The sequence below is a fragment of the Trichechus manatus genome, unplaced genomic scaffold (assembly GCF_000243295.1).
Source record: "Trichechus manatus latirostris isolate Lorelei unplaced genomic scaffold, TriManLat1.0 scaffold00247, whole genome shotgun sequence".
NCBI lineage: Eukaryota > Metazoa > Chordata > Mammalia > Sirenia > Trichechidae > Trichechus > Trichechus manatus.
This window is the reverse complement of record NW_004444183.1, coordinates 1,287,284-1,308,124: the sequence shown is the minus strand read 5'-3', so window position 1 is coordinate 1,308,124 and position 20,841 is coordinate 1,287,284. Positions and strand designations below refer to the sequence as shown.

At 38.9% G+C, this 20,841-nt stretch overlaps 1 protein-coding gene across 1 annotated transcript in view; it reads left to right on the top strand.

Moving 5' to 3' along the window:
• Nucleotides 1-20,841, top strand: part of ABCA13 (ATP binding cassette subfamily A member 13) — a 527,556-nt gene that overhangs the window by 405,666 nt on the left and 101,049 nt on the right. Inside the window, 3 exon segments of the mRNA XM_023724448.1 lie at nt 1,288-1,465; nt 12,129-12,244; nt 17,874-18,030. Coding sequence (XP_023580216.1) covers nt 1,288-1,465; nt 12,129-12,244; nt 17,874-18,030 — 451 coding nt within the window.

Sequence of the window (20,841 nt, the reverse complement as noted above, 5' to 3'; positions counted from 1 at the left end):
ACATCGTATTAGTCTAGGTAAACATAGTAATGCCACCTTGACAATTCCTCAGGCAAGACTTTCCTCACTGTCCAGAGAGAGTCATGTGTGGGGATGAAGCCGGTGCTCTTTATGGGCAGGATCAAGTGTCAGCCTCGTTTTCTTGATAAAGGGACAGTGCTTCTGCCTTGTCTTCTCTTTTTTGCCTTCTCTACCATGTTGTTGACAGATTTTTAGTTAAAAACTGATGATAAACTAAAGTATAACTTATATACTTTATAAAACCAGTTGCCAACTCTTGGTGACCCCATGTGTATCGGAGTAGAACTGTGCTCCATAGGGTTTTCAATGGCTGAGTTTTCAGAAATAGATCACCAGGTCTTTCTTCCAAGGCAGCTTTGGGCGAACACAAATCTCCTTCAGTCTTTCAGTTAGCAGCTGAGCACATTAATCATTTGCATTACCCAGGAACTCTGTATACTTCTTATCATCTGCCAAATTGAATTGGAAAACACAAGTGTGCTCAAATGAGCATTCTCACCTCAAGTCTGTCTTCAGGTTCATATACCGATTTCCAGATTCTGCTGTTAATGATCTCTGACACATGCCCAAAATTCTAGGTCGAAACTTAAGTAATGTCTGTTATAAAACAAGAAGACAGGACATAGTGGACTGTGTTTGCTGTGAAGTTTCATCATGTCCCTCAACTAGGACCTAGTTATTCCTAAAAGGTTAGCTCAGAGGAGTGTGCTAAGTGACTTGAGAGTAGAATGTTGCTAGTGCTCCAGGTTAAAAAAAAAAAAAAGAAAGACCCATAACGTATAATGTGTACATTATTACAAAAACCCCTCAATTTATTATAAAATCTTTTTTGGTATTTTGTGTGACTGAATTCAGAGATGGATTAACGATGGGTGAAGCTGTAGTGACTGCTTCCCTGTGACAACATTGTTACAGAAGCAGGTGGTCTTATATGGGTAAAGGCTGCAGCTTTCCATGGATGCCACCCTGGGAATTTCTTTTTATTTTAATTGGGAGTCTAGCTCACTGTTTAAGAATAGACATTGAGACAGGAAGACTGAAAGTTTCTTAAACTTTTTGATCCTTGATTATGTCTTCTGTAAACTGGAAATGATAGTATATGTTCAAAAGATTGTTGAGGGGATTTTTGAGAGTATACATGCCCTTAGCCAATATGGCTGGTCAGCCATATGTTCTTGATGAATGAGTTTTACCACTGTTATTACTGATAGTTAATACAGAGAGTTCTTTATCTATCATCTAATGAACTGTTTTGTCGGTCTACAGCCTGGAGAGCATCCGTCAGTGTGGTGTTGCCCTCTGCATCGTGTTGGGCTTCTCCATCTTGACTGCGTCAATTGGAACCTCTGTGGTGAAGGACAGGGTGACTGGAGCCAAAAGGTTGCAGCACATCAGTGGCCTTGGCTACAGGACGTACTGGTTCACTAACTTCCTATATGACATGGTAGGATTTTGGAATGATAACTTGCGTGCCTCTACCTGGTGAACTGTTTAACTGGGTGGATGGGGAAGGGAGGTGGCTCTGGCCACCTCAGACCAATCCACAAGAGAAAACCCGAAAACTTCCCTTGTTGTTGATGAGTCAATTCCAACTCATAGCATCCCTATAGGATAGAATAGAACTGCCCTATAGGGTTTCCAAGGCTGTAAATTTTATGGAAGCAGATCGCTGCATCTTTCTCCCACAGAAGGGCTTGTGGGTTCAACCTGCCCACCTTTCAGAAGCAGCTGAACACTTACGGTAAGAGCATTTCAGGTTGCACCCTTTTCTTATCACCATCAACCATTTAGGATTACTTCATCAGAGAAAAGACTGACTACAGGGAGATATCTTGAAAATGAGAGGTCTGTTCAGAAAGGCAGAGTTTCTTATTGGGTTCTTGAGAAAGTAATCACCTTTAACATGCTCTTGCTGAGGGGTGGAATGTGAGATGATAAAAATAATTGGAAATGATACATCACCTCCATGCATAAAACCAACTTTAGCGAGACCTTTACCTTATTTGCAAATTTGTGTATAAGGCATTTTATTTATATATTCAGTTTTCCAGTAGAAACCTTCCAGACCATTTTCTTCAGTCCTTAAGAGGACAATAACAGGTGTATTGTTGTGCCATTTCCTATAGTCCAAGCCACTAATCTCGAATAAAAAAGTACATCTTACATGATAAAGTGCTGTTATCAATGATCAATATCTACTCTCAGTGTTACAGCTGTGATTTCCATAGGAAAGTCATATTTTTGTCCTCATAAACATTCTTCATCCCGTGTTCTAGTGAAAGGGAGAAAGGGCCAGCATTTATGGAGGACCTGCCCTGTTCTGTTGCTTTATGTTCTGCCTGTGAGGTAGCATCCGCTTTGCAGGACCTGGCATAATAATACACTGGTCTCATATAATGCTTGTTCTTTGGCGATAGCTTAGAATTTAACTGATTTATTTCTTTTTGAACATATAACCTGTATCTTTTCCATAATACAGTTTAAAAGGGTCATAACCTAAGTTGCCTCAACAATTGAGATCATTTAGTCTAATCAGGTTTCTCCCCAGATTTGCACTGTCATAGTAATCACCTGGACACTTGTTAACAGTAATAACTCCCCAGGGCCTATTCCTCAAGATTCTGATTCAATAGATCTGGGTGGGACTTGGAAATACACCTTTTAGCAAGCACACAAAGCAATGTATGAATCTCAGGCAAGACTGAGAAATGCTGGGATTCTGGAAAGAAGACTGCATAAATAATCCATCATTCCGACTCTTCCCCACAAATACAACAAGAAATACAAAAAGGAAGTGGTGCTCAGCTTTAAAGGACTCTGAATCAGAGAGCAGAGGAAAACAGCTGGGAACTGCAGACAGGCAAGAATCAGTGAATCAACAATGAGTCCCATACTGTAGGAAAATCACTTCCCCTTCCCCACTCCCTGGCAATGTGGTCCACTTTCTGCTGTAAACTGCAGAAATAGCCTCAGTGAAAGGGCCTGCTTCCCTAACCACCATGCCCCCTGCCTGAACAAAGAGACAGGATCCCAAGCTTCTGCTCTAAAGTCAACAAGGCAGACCTCCCTGATGGTCCAATGGAGTTTGCCAGCACCTCCCCTCACCCAGACACTGTCACTGCAAGCCTACTGTGAATTGCTACAGAAGGCCCCTGTGGTAGAGTCTGCTCTCATAATCAACACTTTACCTTCTTCCCTGTGCACCCTCTGAAACCAACAATAGCTCAGGCCTCTGAAATCAACAGGGCAGACTTCCTGGGGAGTTAGTTCCAGTCAGTCTGCTCCCCATTTTGGTCAGTGCTGAGGACTGCTGACTGAGGCTACTGTGTGCTAGGGAACAGGCATCTTCAGTGGAGACTATACCCACAGCCACTATGAGACAGGCTCTGGTAGCAACAAGGCAGACCTCCCTGGGGGTCCATTCAGAACGTGACAACTCTTCTCCCACCTGGTAACTGTCAGACGCTGGAGGAATACAAACTCTTACAGAAGGTTCCCTACAGTGGAGCCAGGAGGAGAGTCACCTGAGTAAAGACTGCTCCCCCAACCACGACAGGGCTACTTGGCACTGAAAAAACAAGACGAATCTCTTGTTTTGGGGACTGCCAATCACTCCTCCTCCTGAGATGGAGAAAAGTCTGCTTATATCTCCCCTGGATGCCAGCTCAGATATAAGAAGACTTCATAGAACGGGGAAGGAAGCCTCAATCAAAACTGGAGGGCACCACCCAACCCTGAAGGGTACTTGCTGGGTGTGGGTTTTCTGACTGAAAACAGTTTCAGAAACAGTGAAGGAAAGTGATTAATAAGCAGAGAGGGGATATACTGTGCTCCCTGCTGGACGGATTGATTAGAGCATGGTATCTCACGTGAGTGGTGGTGCCTGTTTTTGAACAGATTGACCATAATGTGTTCTCTGGTGTGTTTAGGTGACATTGAAAGTGGAAAACCAAAATCTGGAACTTTTGAATCCTAATTAAACTAAGGAGGAAGAAGGGGCTTGTCATGGATTGAAGTATGTCCCCCCAAAAATGTGTGTATCAATTTGGCCGGGCCATGATTTCCAGATTTGTATGGTGGGCCTCCATTTTGTGATAGTAATTTTATGTTAAAGAGCATTAGGGTGGGATTGTAACACCACCCTTACCCAGGTCACATCCCTGATCCAATGTAAAGGGAGTTTCCCTGGGGTGTGGCCTGTACCACCTTTTATCTCTTAAGAAATAAAAGGAAAGGGAAGCGAACAGAGAGTTGGGGACCTCATACCACCAAGAGAGCAGTGGCAGAAGCAGAGCTTGTCCTTTGGACCCGGGGTCCCTGCCCATAGAAGCTCCTAGTCCGGGGGAACAATGATGAGAAGGCAACAGAGACAGACAGCTTTCCCCTGGAGCTGGCACCCTGATTTTGGACTTTTAGCCTACTTCACTGTAAGGAAATAAACTTCTCTTTGTTAAAACCATCCACTTGTGGTATTTCTGTTATAGCAACACTAGATGACTAAGACAGGGCTATCAAGGAGAGGTAGAGGAAATGGTAAGCAAAGACCAAAGGCCCTGCCCTCCTAAGAGCTTTTTTGCAGAAAGTAGTGCAGGCAAGAACTCAGAAAGATAACACCCTCAAAAAGTCCAGTGCCCAACAAGAAATCATAAGGCACTCAAAGAACAGAGAAATGATGTCCCATCCAAAGGAACATGACGAAGGGAGTGAAAACTGATCTGAGGAAGACCGAACAATGAAAAAAATAGAAGCATATAATACAACAATGTTAAACATAATTAAAGACCTAAAGGAAAACATAGACAAAGACCTAAAAGAAATAAGGAGAACAATGCAAGAACAAAATGAAGATCTAGAAAAAGAGATATTGCAATTGAAAGGGACAATAACTGGAATGAGAAACACAGTAGGAGAACTTACCAATAGATATAATCAGGCAGAAGAAAGAATCAGTGAATTAGAAGATATGCTAGTTAGAATTAGAGAAGCTGAAGAGCAACAGGAACAGAGGCTCAAGAAGACTGAGCAAAGTTTAATAGAATTATGGGACAACAATAAGAGAGCTAATATTCACATCATGGGAGTTCCAGAAGAAGATCAGAGAGAAAGGTTCAGAATGAATGTTTGAAGAAATAATGACAGGAAATTTCCTCAGTCTAACAAAGGACTTGAATCTGCAAATCCAAGAAGCTCAAAGAGCCCAAAGCAGGATAAACTCAAAGAGACCTACACCAAGACACATCACAGACAGGCTCTCAAAAAGTAAAGATAAAGAGAATCCTCAAAGCATTAAGAGAAAAACAAACAGTCACATACAAAGGATCCCCAATAAGATTAAATGATGATTTCCCCTCAGAAACATTGGAGGCCAGAAGGCAGTGGAATGATATATTTAAAGGGCTGAAAGGAAAAACAAAATGTCAACCAAGAATACTATGCCCAGTGAAACTGTCCTTCAAGAATGAGAGTGAAATGAAAATATTCCTGGACAAAGAGAAGCCAAGAGAGTTCACATCCATCAGACTGCCCTAAAAAAAAAATATTAATGGGGGTTCTGTAGATGGACATGAAAAGCTGTACATAAAAAGAAAGATCACTAATGTGAACTGGATGGACAAGTATAAGGGCCAGTAATAAAGTATTCATGCTTGATAATTCCAATTGTTTTGTCCTTTATGTTTTTTAACAACAAATATGTAAAAAGCAAGGATAAAATCATGTTACAGGGCACATGACACAAAAGACATAATTAGGGATAACAAAAACAAAAGGGGGGTAGAGGAATGGTATAGATAAAGAATTTTTTACATGTTATTGTAGTTATATTGGAGCCCTGGTGGCACAGTGGTTAAGAGCTATGGCTGCTAACCAAAAGGTGGCAGTTCGAATCCACCAGCCACTCCTTGGAAACCCTCTGGGGCAGGTCTACTCTGTCCTATAGGATCTCTCTGAGTCAGAATCGACTTGATGGCAATGAGCTGGTAGTTATGTTGGTACCAGCTTACTCAAGTATGTTACAATACAAGCTGTTAAATGTAATATTCACAGTAACTAATAAGAAAATATCTTTAAAAGAAAATTACAAAGGAAAAGAGAAGGGCACAAAAATGGCTCAATAAATCCCCCCCCACAAAAAAAACACAAAAGCAGGTAGTAGTAAAGGACAAAGACAAAGAAGGCTTAAGATGCACAAAAAACAAATAACAAAATGGCAGAAGTAAATCACTTCTTATCAGTAATTATAAAAAACAAACAAACCCAAACTCATTGTTGTTGAGTCTATCAGAGCAGAAATAAATAAAATTGAAAGCAGAGAAACACTAGCGAGAATCAATAAAACACGAAGTTGGTTCTTTGAAAAGATCAATCAAATTGACAAAACTTTAGCTAGACTGACAAAGAGAAAAGATGCAAATAACCAAAATAAGAAATGAAAGAGGGGACATTACAACTGACCTGATAGAAATAAAGAGAATTACAACCGAACATTATGAACAACTTTATGGCAACAAACTGTATAATCTAGATGAAGTGGATCAATTCTTAGAAGCACACAGCCTTCCAAAATGGATTCAAAAGGAAATATTAAGTCTCAACTAACTTGTAACAAGTGAAGAGATAGAATCAGTGATCAAAAACCTTCCAAAAATGAAAGACCTGGACCAGATGGCTTCACTAGGAATTTCTACCAAATATTTACAGAAGAATTGACATCATTACTGTTTAAACTCTGCCAAAAGATATAGAAGGAATACTCCCTAATTCATTCTATGAAGAAACATAACCCTGATACCAAAACCAGGCAGAGACACTACAAGAGAATAAAACTACAGGCCAATATCTCTTATGAATATAAATGCGAAAATCTTTAACAAAATTCTAGCAAACAGAATCCAACAACTTATTAAAAGAGTCATACACCATAACCAAGTGGGATTTAGTCCAGGAATGCAGGGATGGTTCAACGTGAGAAAATTAATCAATGTAATACACCACATCAAAAGAACAAAGGAAAAGAACCACATGATTATCTCTGTAAAGGCAGAAAAAGCATTTAATAAAATCCAACACCCTTTCTTGATGAAAACCCTAAAGAAGATGGGAATAGAAAGTAAATTCCTCTATATGATTCAAGGCGTATATGAAAAGCCAACAGCCAATGTTATGCTTAATGGAGAAAAACTGAGAGCTTTACCCTTGAAATCAGGAACAAGACAAGAGTGCCCGCTCTCACCACTTATATTCAACATTGTATTAGAAGTCTTAGCCGGAGCAATAAGACAAGAAAAAGAAACAAAAATATCCAGATTGGAAAAGAAGAAGTAAAATTATCTCTATTTGCTGATGATATGATCCTATATTTAGAAAGCTCCAAAGAGTCCACAAGAAAACTTCTGGAGCTAATAGAAGATTTTAACAAAGTTTCAGGGAACAAGGTCAACAAACAAAGATCAGTTCAGTTTCTATTCACCAGCAATAAGAAATCTGAAATGGAAATTAGGGAAACAATTCTATTTACAACAGTATCTAAGAAAATTAAATACCTAGAAGTAAATCTAATCAGGGACATGAAAGACTTATACAATGAAAATTATAAAACAACACTAAATGAGATTAAAGAAGACTTAAATAAATGGAAAGAAGTTCCATGTTTCTGGATTAAAAGATTTAACATTGTTAAGAAGTCAGTACTACCCAAAGTGATCATACATTCAGTGCAATCCAATCAAAATTCCAGCAGCCTTCTTTGCAGAAATGGAAGAACCAATCCTCAGCTTTATGTGGAATGGGAAGTGTCCCCGAATAGATAAAGCAACGTTGAAAGAGGAGAACAAAATAGGAAGACTCATACTTCCTAATCTTAAAACATACTATACAGCTAGAGTAATCAAAACAACCTGGTACTGTTATAAGAATAGACACATAGACCAATGGAATAGAATTGAGAGTCCAGAAATAAACCTTCACCTCTGTGGTCAACTGATTTTGACAAGAGTGCTAAGTCCATTTGATGGGGAAAGAAGAGTCTCTGCTATAAATAGTGTTGGGAAAACTGGATTTACACATCTAGAAAAATGAAACAGGATCCATGTCTTATACCATACACAAAAAACAAAGTCAAAATGGATTAAGGACCTAAATATGCAAACTAAAACCACAAAATACTTAGACAAAAATGCATGGGCAATGCTGTCAGGTCTAGTTTTTAATAATGTATTATCTAATAACAAAAGCACAAACAGCAAAGGACAAAACAAATAAATGGAACCTCATAAAAATGAGAAACTTTTGTTCATCAAAAGACTTTACAAAAAGTAAAAAGACAAGCTAGCAACTGGGAAAATATCTTCAGAAACCATATACTCAATGAAAATCTAATAAGCAAATTATATAAAACTACAACGTAACAACAAAAAAGACAAATAACCCAAAAATAAAATCAGCAAAAGACTTGAATAGACATTTCACAAAAGAGGACATTCATATGCCACCAAACACATCAAAAGATGCTCAATGTTATTAGCCATCAGAGAGAAGCAAATCAAAAGTGCAAGGACATACCGTTTAATTCCCACTAGGATGACTAAGATTAAAAAACGAAAAAAAACAGAAAATAACAAATATCGGCAAGGATTTTTGAACTCTTATCCATTGCTGGTGGGAATGCAAAATGGTACACTTGTTGTGGAAAACAGTGTTGGGGTCTTCAAAAACTAAAAATAGAACTACCATATGACCCAGCAATTCCACTCCTAGGTATAGACCAAAAAGACGTGAAAGCAGAGACCAAAACAGAGACTTGTACAGCGATGTTCGTTGCGTTACTATTTAGAATAGTCAAAAAGTGGAAACAACCTAAATGCCCATCAACAGATGAATGGATAAACAAAATGTGGTACATACATGCAACAGAATACTACTCAACCAGTAAGAGAAAAGGATTCTTGATACATGCTAAAATGTGGGTGGAGCTTGAAAGCATTGTGCTGAGTGAAATGTCAGTCACAAAATGGCAAATAGTGTATGACCTCACTTATATAAAAAGACAAGAAAAGACAGATATATAGAGATCAAAGTTTATTAGTTACAAGGGACAGGAAGAGGGGGAAAGGGAGAGTTAATGGTGATGGAAAAATTGTACCTCCTTTGCCATGAGATCAGAAGAACTGGATGGTGCCCAGCTACCATTACTGAACATTTTGATTAAAGATTCCATTGAAGAATCATGATCAAAAGGAGGACTATACAGGACAGAATTTCAAATTCTCATTGGCTCCAGACTTTCTAGAGTCATGGAAGGTGGATGAACCTCTGAAACTACTGCCCAGAGATAATCTTTAAACGCTGATCCAAAAATATCCCCTGAAGTCTTCTTAAAACCAAACAATAGCTTCGCTTAACTAGTGAAAAAAATCTTCCTTGAGCATTATACTCTTTTAAGATCTGTCTATAAGGATCAAGTTGACAACAGCAACTTGAAAGATTAGATAGGAACCATAGTGGGCAGTGAGTTTATGTTAATGAGGAAGGAAGAACTCAGAAAAGAAAGGTGGGAATGGTTGCACAACTGGAAGAATGTAATCATTGTCACTGAATTGTACATGTAGAAACCGTTGAATTGGTGTATGTGTTGATGTGTATATCCTCAATAATAAAAACAAAATAAAGTTAGAAAAAAAAAAAGATTTAGCTTAACTGATAAAAAGAGTCTGCCTTGCCCATTGTGCTCTTTTAGGAATGATCCATCTGAGATCAAAGTGACAGCACTGACTCGAAAAGATTAGATAGGAACCTTAGGGGGCAGTGAGTTTATGTTAATGGAAGAGAAACAACTCAGAAAAGGAAGGTGAGAATGTTTGCACAACTCCAAGAACATAATCAGTGTCACTAGTAACTGTATATGTAGAAACAGTGGAATTGGTGTATATTTTGCTGTGCGTATTCTCAACAACAACAAAATAAAATTAAAGAAAAAAAAGGAAGAGGTGCAGACAGACAGAGGAAAGACAGCCTCATGCAGGTGGAGGCAGTGATTGGAATGATGCATGTATGACACAAGGAAAACCTGAGACCATCAGAAGCTAGAAAAGCAAGGAAGGATTACTCCCCTAGAACCTTCAGAGAGAGCATAACTCTGCTGACATCTTGATTTCGGACTTCTAGCCTCCAAAACTCAGAACAAATTTCTGTTGTTTTCTTAAAAAAATAAAAAGTATGATGAATTCTGTTGAATAAAAAATTCAATGTAATATACACATTCTTGAATTCTTATCTTTTATGGATTGTATTATGTCCCCCCAAAAGATAGTTTGACATCTTAACCCCTGTATCTGTGAATGTGGACTTGTTTGGGGAAATAGGTTTTTACTTTGTAGATATTATCACTTAAGTTAAATGAGGTCATGCTGGAGTAGAGTAGGTCCTAATCCTAATCCATTCTGAGTGGTGTTTTATAAAAAGTAAGAAGAGACACAGAAGAACAGAGTCACATACACAGAGAAAAGATGCCATGTGAAGATATATATACAAGCAGCAAGGGAACACCAAGGTTTGCTGTCAGTCACTAGAAGCGAGGAGGGAGGCATGGAACAGTTCCTCTCTCAGAACCTCAGAAGGAATCAACATGGCTGATACCCTGGTTTGGACTTCTAGCCTCTAAGAAAATAAATTTCTGTTCTTCAAAGACAAAAAAAGAAGACAAAGACTGAGAAATGCTGACCCCTCATCTTTCCAGGCCCTTCGTCTTTACAGAGGAACTCCTGAAGGCTAAAGAGAGGGTATGGTTTTTCCAGGGTCATATCTCTTGTGGTGTCTGGCTGTGACTCCTGGCTCACTTCTGTTCCCAGGGCCACACACTGTGACTGGCCTCTCTACTGTCCCATGTCTTCCATTTAATGATGTCTAATGGTCAAGTTCTTTTCAGAGAAAAGGGGAGAAGAGGCACCATGAGAATGGGCACACATGAGAGACCCACATTTCCAGGACTCCAGGGGGCATCCAAAGTCTCCAAATTCCAGGGTCTCTCCTCTCTCCTACAATCCTCAGTTTAGTATCCCCTTATCCTTCCCTCCAAACTCACCTCTTATTTACCTCGTTAAGGACAGGATGAGCCATTGGGTTCTTGCTTGACTGTTGTTCCACCTTTATTCAATCACCTCCTGCTTATTCTATTCAATCGCTCATTTAACAAATATTTTTGAGGCTCTGCTATGGGCCAAGGTGTGTCTGAGGTGTTGGGCATGAAGCAATGAACACGGTGGAGAAGGTCTCTTTCTTCATAGAACTTATATTACGAGAGGAAGCAGACATGAAACAAACAAATTACACGCACAAGATATAATTGGCTAGTGATCCGAGATAAAATAGGATAATGTGATGGAGGGGAACTTTAAATTAGGTTTTCAAAGAAGGATTCCAAGGAGATGACATTAAGCTGAGATATGAAAAATAAGGGACCAACAATGTGGACGACATCGTGCACCAATAAATGCAGCCAGAGGCACCAAGGGAAGAGCAAGATTGGTGTGCTGGAGCCATCTAAGGGAGGCCAGGGTTGTCCTTGTCTGGGGACTCCACAGGTGGGGTTGACAGGGAGGCAGAGAGTGCCATGCAGGGGCTTGCAGACCAGGGTGAGGAATCTGTTCTCATTCTAAGTGTGGAGGAAGCATGGCTTCATTGTCGGTGTCTAGGTTCCTATAAAATCCCTCAGTGGTGCAAACAGTTTGCACTCGGCTATTAACCTAAGGATTGACAGTTTGAACCCGTGCAACAGCACCATAAAAGAAAGGCCTGGCAATCTGTTTCCCTAAAGATTACAGCCAAGAAAATCCTATGGGGCTCAGTTCTACTCTGTTACACATGGGGTCATTATGAATAAGAACCAACTCAGTGGCTGCAGCAGGGTGGTTCCTATAAGATCCTTCCCTAAGATTTGGGTGCGGGTGACTCCCAGGGCTAATTCCACTGCTACAAAATTTCTAATCTGCAAAATAATTGTGAAGGAAATACATTCAAGTGAAAGTCGGAACTAAAACTTCAGGATATGTCAATGATGATAAATATGCTCCTTCGATCTAACAGGTCCCCCTTTTTCCTTTTTCTTTTTTCAGCTCTTTTACTTGGTTTCCGTCTGCCTGTGCATCTCCATTGTCTTTGCCTTCCAGTTATCAGCTTTTACTTTCCGGGAGAACTTGGCAGCCACAGCCCTCCTGCTGGCACTTTTCGGGTATGTGATGAGAAACACGGCTGCACAATTATGGTTTGTTTTCTGAAAGTGAAAACCCTCAGGATGGCTTTGAACCCGCTGTCAGCTTCATGATTTTCTCCCCTTTCAAGCAATTATGTTGCTTCTACAAGGGACGGCAAGAAAACAAGCTTAAGCAAGATGATAAATGTCCAGTGTAGGAAGGGAGGGCTGATAGGATCAGCATGAAGATGGCGCTGGCTCTGTCTCCGAAAGGCCTTTAAGCTGTTTGACAAACTTGTGCAGTTTGAAATGGATTCTCTGTTATTCTCACCTTGATGTTAATCTGGGGGCTCAAGTTTGTAATCCAGTTAGTTCTGAAATTGCATTTGGGCATTTTCTCTCATGAAGCTCTATGTCTGGCACAATTTTTTGTCCTCTCCTATGATATTAGCAGTTTGGACATGGTTTGTCTAAATTCTAGAATGTTTTTTTTCCCTCAGAGAAAAAGAGCAAAAGGATGATTGTTTTACACAAACCTCATTTATGCTCACTAACATGACTCATGGTTAGTGGTTCCACAGTTATACCACCCAGTCTCAGGAATGAATAATTATGGGTCTTCTTACTTGCCTTGTATATATGTCTACCTACATCCAGGCTAAAGATGTGAGAGATACTTGCTAATGTACACAATGGGAAAACAACTAACATGTAATTTGTTATATTCAAGGTTAACTTTTTGAAACAAAGCATTCCGCCATTTTTTAAGCCAAAAATAACAAATAAAATGACTGTGAGAACCTCTAGGTTCTGATTTTTACACTATTCACAGTTATTCAGACCATCTAATTAGGGGACAGAATTTTTCTTAAACAAGTTTATATTATTATTAGGTAAGTGGGCAGATAGATCAGATAGATAGGTAGGTAGGTAGGTAGATAATAATAGACGGAAAGATAGAAATACATAAATGATAGACAGATAGAAAGATGATAGGTAGATAGATAGGTAGGTAGGTAGGTAGATAGACAGATATATGATAGATAGACAGGACAGGTAGACAAACCTGCTTGGGAATATGGATATTGCCACTTACTAACTCTATAACCTTGGAAAAATTAATTACTCTCTTTAATTCTCTGTTTCTTCCCTGGAAAACTCCAATTCTGTTGTAGTGAAGATTAAATTAGGTAGTTCATATGAAAACTAAGTTCAATGACTGATACAGAGTTTTCACTAAATTAATTTTAGTCATTATTGTTATTATTAGAATTATTTCAATTTTTAGACAATATTATGTCTTTAGCTATAAAATATGCTTATAGTAAACATATGTTTATTATTTTCAGTTGGAAGTTTATGTATCTGTATATAACTGTAACTATATATTCCCTGTTCTCAGAAAATAGTTTTATTTCAGTTTATTGATCCAATTGAATAATGTTATATGTCTCCATATAGTGTGAGTAAAATAGACTTAGCTATACAATCATTTTTGAACTTTAGAAGTGCAGACTACAAAAATTAAGGTAAAATTTAGACAAAATAAAATGGTAGGAAACTTTTAAAAAAAATAGTTTCAGCAGCTTTTATATTAACCTTTGGTTATGAACCTCTTTACAAATCTGAATTTAGCTAAGAATTCTCTCCACATGTATGATTCTAACATTTTTCAAAGAATTTCAGGAGATTCATCAGTCTGTGGAAGTACATTTGTAGGCCAACGGGGTTATACACTTCAGGTAGAAATTCTTAGCTTAGAGGAACTGAGGGGCTCTGAAAAGTTCATTCAGACTGTGTGTGGATGTGCGCCAGTCCCAAGAAGAAGAGTCAACAGGAGCCAGACCAGTATCATGGGGGAGTTCAGATTTTAAAAGATCATTGGTCCTTCACAGGAGTTCAGCTACACATATAACTCTGAAAACGACGATCTTCCCCTATGAGTTGTGGTCTTTGGCAGCATGGAGGAGCTCCAAGGCCCAGTGTAGGGAGTGTGATCTCTGAAGGTGCCTTGGCCATTTCTGAGTGAGGATATCAGAGCTGGCTCACCCCTCTGTCCCTGAAAGAACCACTGGTACCAGGATCCCAATAATAGTCTTAAGAAGGCTGGAATCCTAGAATCGGCTGGAACCTAAGGCATGTTCAGGCATTAAATTGAGCCATTTAACTGTTTGGGATAAGAAGAAATAAGGGATAGGATAAGTGAATCATATGCCTCATCTGTGCCTTTAATCTTTTCTTGAAAGAGATTTAAAAAGAAATACCCAGTAACAATTTTCTTTTTCTTTATCAAGGAAAACTTTATATTTAAGCTGAAAAGTTGAAGAATTGGTATGAAAATGAGGAAAATAAGTCTAAAAATATCAGAAAGAAAAGAGAGCCTAGCTGATTTAAACAAAGTGAATTTTTGAGATCCAGAGAAATTGCATATTTGGTGCTAAAAGATTGTGAAGATGAGGTCACAGAATCATGTTTGGGGTCTTGGAAAATCCATGCAGTGTGGAGGAAAGGCAACTTTGCAAAGGGGGAAACCTCCCAGAGAGTCTAGAATACTTGTGAACAGCATGTCAATTTCTAGCAAATTTTAGAATGACATCATATTATATTTTAATGAAAGCATGGAGATTATCAAAAGCCACCATAAATTTCACTAAAAATATACCATATAAACCAATTTAATTTCCTTCTAAAGAAAAAAGGAAGACTACAGGTTCAAATATGCTGATATTAAGAAGTTATTTGAACAATTATTTGAAAAGGTAACTAATGAAAGTATTTAAAAAAATGGATGGATTCATAGTTGGTGGAAAAACACACGCAAAGATGCTTCATTAATGTACCAATGGGAACTCTGGTAGCATCATTTAAGACTAGGTCTTTGTCTCTTATTCTTTTTTTTTCTTTTCTTAAATAATACTTTGATCCACTTGTTAAATATTTAAATGGCATAACCCAGTATGGAATACATATGTAATGGGTAACAAAGTACGGATTCTGAATGGTCTCAAACTGAGCAGAGCCCAGTGTCGAGGTGTTAGTTGGTCCCTCTAGCACAGATTGGGAACTTCTGGACTTGACAGCAGGATAGTGAGGTCACTTTATTCTTAGGTTGCATTATTGGATACAAAGACTCTGATGAAAGGAGGTGGTGATCATGCTGTGATTTGTACCAGGCAGACCATGTCAGATGCTGCATGAATGCTGCTACCCAAACTCTCCTGGCCCCACATTGCAACATTTAATAGAGAGAGTTGGTTGGGTATATTGTCATACGAGGAGCAATGAAAAGACCTGGCTAGGTTTGGTCTTTTGTAGTGGAGCCATCAGGGGGCCCCAGTGGTTATCTTCAACTATTTAAAGGGCTGTCACAAGGAAATGAAAACCAAGTTGTCACCTGTTGTTACAGAATATAGAGTTTGAATCAGTGGTTTCAAATTAGATTTTTGGTTCACTCTAAAGATGAATTTTACAGCAATTAGAGCCCCAAAATTGGCTCCCAATCTGCTACTAATACTTGTATTTCCGCTTCAAAAATATTTTCAGTACTATTATTTCATTTGCTTCCAAAAGCAGCCGTATAAGTAGCACTTGATTTATACTCAGAAAAGGACAGGAAGAGAGTGGGAGTATGTGTGGGGGATTTGATTTCTTCTGTAGTGTTTTATTTTAGACCTAGTGCTGAAAAATTATGACTGACTGTTATGAATTGAATTGTGTCCCCCCAAAATATGTGTTGTAAATCCTAACCTCTATGCCTGTGGTTATAATCCCATTTGGAAATGGGTTATCTTTCTTATGTTAATTAGACAGGACTAGTGTAGGGTGTGTCTTAAATCAGTCTCTTTTGAGATATAAAAGAGATTAAACAAACAAGCAAGAGAAGCAGAGATGGGGAAAGATAAATGCCAAGTCATATGAAGATCACCCAGGAGCAGAAGCTCAAAAGAGACAAGGACCTTCCTCCAGAGCTGACAGAGAGAGAAAGCCTTCCCCTAAAGTCAGTGCCCTCAACGTGGACTTCCAGCCTCCTAAACTGTGAGAAAATAAATTTCTGTTTGTTAAAACCACCCACTTGTGGTATTTCCGTTACAGCAGCACTAGATAACTAAGACATTTACCTTGTTGCTAATTGTTTTAATTTAATTATTTGGTACAGCAGCTCTTTACAGCAATTGTTTTAAAGCTCTCACAGCTCTTGTGTGCTCTAAAATCATTTTTTTCATGCCCAAATTATGAGGCAGATTGCTTGTGAGTAAAGTTTCTGGAAGACTATATGATTTTTGTATAACATTATATTAGGTATACAGTGAAACGTGAGAGCCTGAACTACCTTCTTTTTCCGGATCTTGCCAATTTTCCACCTTTGACAGGGTGCAGTCTTACCACTTTCCTCGTGCTCATTTTAGTGGAAAATATTTGAGTTTTTCTTCTCTGACAGGATTCTGCCTTACACAGTTTCCAGCTTCCACAGGTTTTACTGTATCACATTTTCTGAAACATGAGGATTTTTCTGTTTGACCCAGGGACAGATTCCAATGTCATAGATTTCATATGAAAAAGGAGCTACACTAAAAAAATAGCTGGGGCTTACCATCTCTCATCATTTTAAAGTCTCATAAATTTAAAAACTAACATATCAGGAGAACCTCACTCATATAGAAGGCACTGAGGGATTACAGGTAAAACCAATAAATCATTATGATAATAGTGACAGGTTTATTATGAGTATACAGAGGACTTGTGAGGACTCTGTATGTATGAGAGTCTTATGAGAAAGGCTATGATTTAAAATAAGTGACTTCTTTGCTGGTATTTTGTACCATAATTCAAAGTACCCATTTCCCTTAATGGGGTACAGGGTATTGTGACAGAAAGAAGATGAAGGAAGTTGACCACAAATGAAACCCGATTCCAAGATGAAGGAGAAAGAAAGAAGAAATACAGATGGGTGCTTTCTTAGATCTTGATGTCATCTGATTCTGAGGATGGTTTCTAGGGTTTAATATTAAGTGATTCCACTTACTACCCAGTTTTGGGGGCACACCAATCTGAATCCCATTTTTAGCATCACTGCTTAATAGCTGTGAAACCTTGATGAAGGTATCTTAACTTTCTCAACTTGTATTTTCCTCTCTGTGAACTAGTGATTACAGCACCCATGCTCGTGAGAGAACAGGGTGGAAACATGACACAATGCCCAACGTATAGCAGACTCTGAAAAGGAGCTTTCAGTTCTTATTTTAATGCCTTGTAATCAAATGGAGCTCTACAGCTCTCCATGGTCTTGATATAATTTAATTTCCACTACAACAAAGTAGGCTTTATCCTGGCTTTAGTGAAGACAGTCAAAGCAAAGGACCAGGCCCAGCATGGAAACGAGGCGATTATGGGAACAGTCCACTGACTTGCCCCAGCTCACAGAGCTCGAAAGTCAAGGCCCACACGTGAGCCGTGTGTTTTGACCCTGTCCAATGCTCTTTCCATTGTAGTGCAGTGTCTCTGGAGGCCCCAGAAATAATGTTCTCCTTAGAAAAGACTATAAAGAAAGTGTGTTTCTGTTTCTTTGTGAGAAAAAGGACCAGGCCGATACAATTTCATCTATAATTCAGTCTTCATAGAAATACGCGTTACAGTAAACTAAACATTATTTTTTCTCTTTACTTCTCAGATATGCAACCCTTCCATGGATGTATCTGTTGTCCAGGATCTTCTCAAGTTCAGATGTAGCTTTCATCTCCTTCATCTCTTTAAACTTTATCTGTGGCCTTTGCACCATGCTCATTACCATCATGCCTCGGCTGTTGGTCATCATCTCCAAAGCTCAGGTCAGTGAGTAGCAGCATCACCTGTCTAGGGGCACGCTTAAGGAGACGGTGTTCACTCAGGCCTATCTTGTTGCATTCCCAACTGGCAATAAGTAGAAATGTGCTAGTATCCACTGCCTTTAAACTCCAGAAAGTAACATTGACTTTTAATTAAATTGACTTGTAATTAAATTACAAAAACGATTATGCCATTATAAAGCCAGGTCCAGGCTTAGCAATAAGTAACAAAACAACGCTCAGTCTCTGTTGCTCCATTCGTAATGGCAGACTGACTAAGATGGTCATGGCCGCCTCCTTAGCATCTTAGTCAGTGACTCTTCGTTGATGAGTTATTGAATTGATGGTTGAATGAATGAATGCATGAATGAAAATGTGTCTTGTCAAGGCGTTGCAATAGGAGGGGCAGACATTCTTCCCTTTGGGTGCAGACACGGTGAGGTAGTATTGGCCACAGTGGCTGACTATACTCTCAGACCAGAGCGTGTCTGGAATATTATCTGAGGTGATCTTGTAATCCCTGGCACAAATTTGGTTTTGCTACGTTCAAAGTGTTGGAGCAGAGGGCTGCCCTGAGGACTGATTCTGTGGTTACAGAGCATTTCTCCTTGTGAGAGGAATACCTCTCCCTAAGAACACCCCTCTCCAACAGGCCATGCTCATTAGGAAGTTGCTTTTGTGTGTGTCATCCCCAAGCAGGTCTCTAGGTCAAACTGAATCCCTTTCTGCTGACGTATCTCTTTTTGCTGGCCATGCTTTTCCACCTCATCTGCTCCCCAGTGTGGCACACCTGGCCGTGGCCTGTGCTTTAATCCACCCTTCCACTTGACATCATCCCCTGTGCTGCCTGTGGGCATGTACTTTGGTTTGCACTCCTTTCTGCCCCATATTTCAGTCCTTTTCATTCCTGCTATTCTTCACTCTGACCACGTTGCTCTCTCCTGCTCCCTGCTGTTTGCGTGGAGTCTGATTCCTAAGACGTTCCTAGGGTCCTAGATGTTCCACTGACTCAGGGATAGAGAAAATAATCTAGGAAAGACACAGAGCCCCCCAGGTCTGAAGGATGCACTCTATTCTCATTTGAAATGGAACAGGGATGAATACTTAGTTCTATGGGCAGGCTCACTTCTACATGACTGGACTTCCAGAGACTCAGCTGACTCTCAAAAGATGGTGGGTGTTATTTTTTATTGTTATTTTTTATTGCTATGTATCATATTTGTATAGAAGGAGAGATGTATGCAAACATTTATTATGCATTCAGTGGAGGAAACAATCTATTTTGGTGAGTTTTAGAGCTCTACTGTTGACACTAATCTGTATTAATATGGCTAGCCTTTAAATAGAAAACTGTGGAGCCATTAATTGGCTTTATCTTGAGGAGAAAATTGAAATCAGCAGAAGCAGTTATATAATTTTCCCTTCTCCCTCATCAGATCTCTAATATGACATGGGCTGGTAGGGATGTCAATAATGAACTAAGGCAGGAGGAACACAGATTGAGGTAGATAATCTCTATGGTGAGAAACTCCGAAGCAGAGGTCTGCTCTAGGGGACATAATCACATAATGCGGGTTTAGCTCCAAAAGGAAAAGGAAGGAAAGAGGAAGATTTTTCCAGAGTCAAAGGGGAAACTTGTCAGGAGCTTTTCCATCTGTGTAGTTCTAATAGTGTGGTAGATAGAAAGACATTGGTACCCTCAAATTATAAATAACGTTACTTACTTGGAAAAAAAAAATCAACAGAGAATAGGTTGTTTGTGAAAAAGTGGATCAAAATCCATTTGTAACAAATCATAAAAGACATTTTATTGCTTTTTATAAGGTCTTTCATTTCCTTTGCTCTTTACAAAATTTTTTTATAAAAAGTTAAAAGATGTTTATAAAACTCAACATTATAAATGGATGATTTCAAGCATTCATTTGTAAGTTGTGTAGTTTGCAATATATTCTTATAGAATCAATGGAAGAAAGTAAGATTCTCAGATCAGTCTTCAGAAGCAGTATAACCAGTATTAACGATTGCATATACAAACTATATTGTCAAAATGATCATTTTAATTTTTACAAAATCACAATTTAGAAGCTGATTTCTATACAAAATGCACTTTAGGTTCTAACACAAGATCTGGAGCATCTATGTCTCTGACTAGAGAGGCTCCCTGATGGGGTGGGGGTGGTGTAGGTCAAGGAAAACCTCATGGACTTCAGTGATTATTCATGTGTATACTGGTCACTTCACTCCATCTGCACATATCCTAAAATGGACACTGGTGGATCATTATCCCCATGAATTTGTACAGCTACATCCTCCCTCACCTGTGCTGATTATTTGCTCATTCAGTGTTCATACATGATGGACACATTTGCTCATCCTTTCACAGAGACAATTGTGAATTCTTTAAAGTCAGATATAAAGCCATCACTCTCAGTGTGTCATTTCCTGAATTATCCGCTCCTGAGTTAAAAGCTGGAATACTCTGTTGTTTCTATACTATAACTAGTAGTAGAAAATCCTTTCAAGTGACATATTAATTGATCCAATGACATAGTTTTATGGGAAGTGGGATTAATAACCCCCTTTAGGACTGGCTGAAATCTATAAATAATGGCAATCAGTCAATTTAGAACCTAAGGGAAAACTAATGACACTTTCATATTTTCCCCATGTCTGCACGCAGAAACCATAATATAACAATACATACTTCTAAAAGTCTTTATCAAATTTTCTATTGCCTCCAAATCACATTACTTAAGACTACATTTATGCTGGTGGATTATAAAAATTTGTGTTTTAAGGAAAAACTGGGCATTA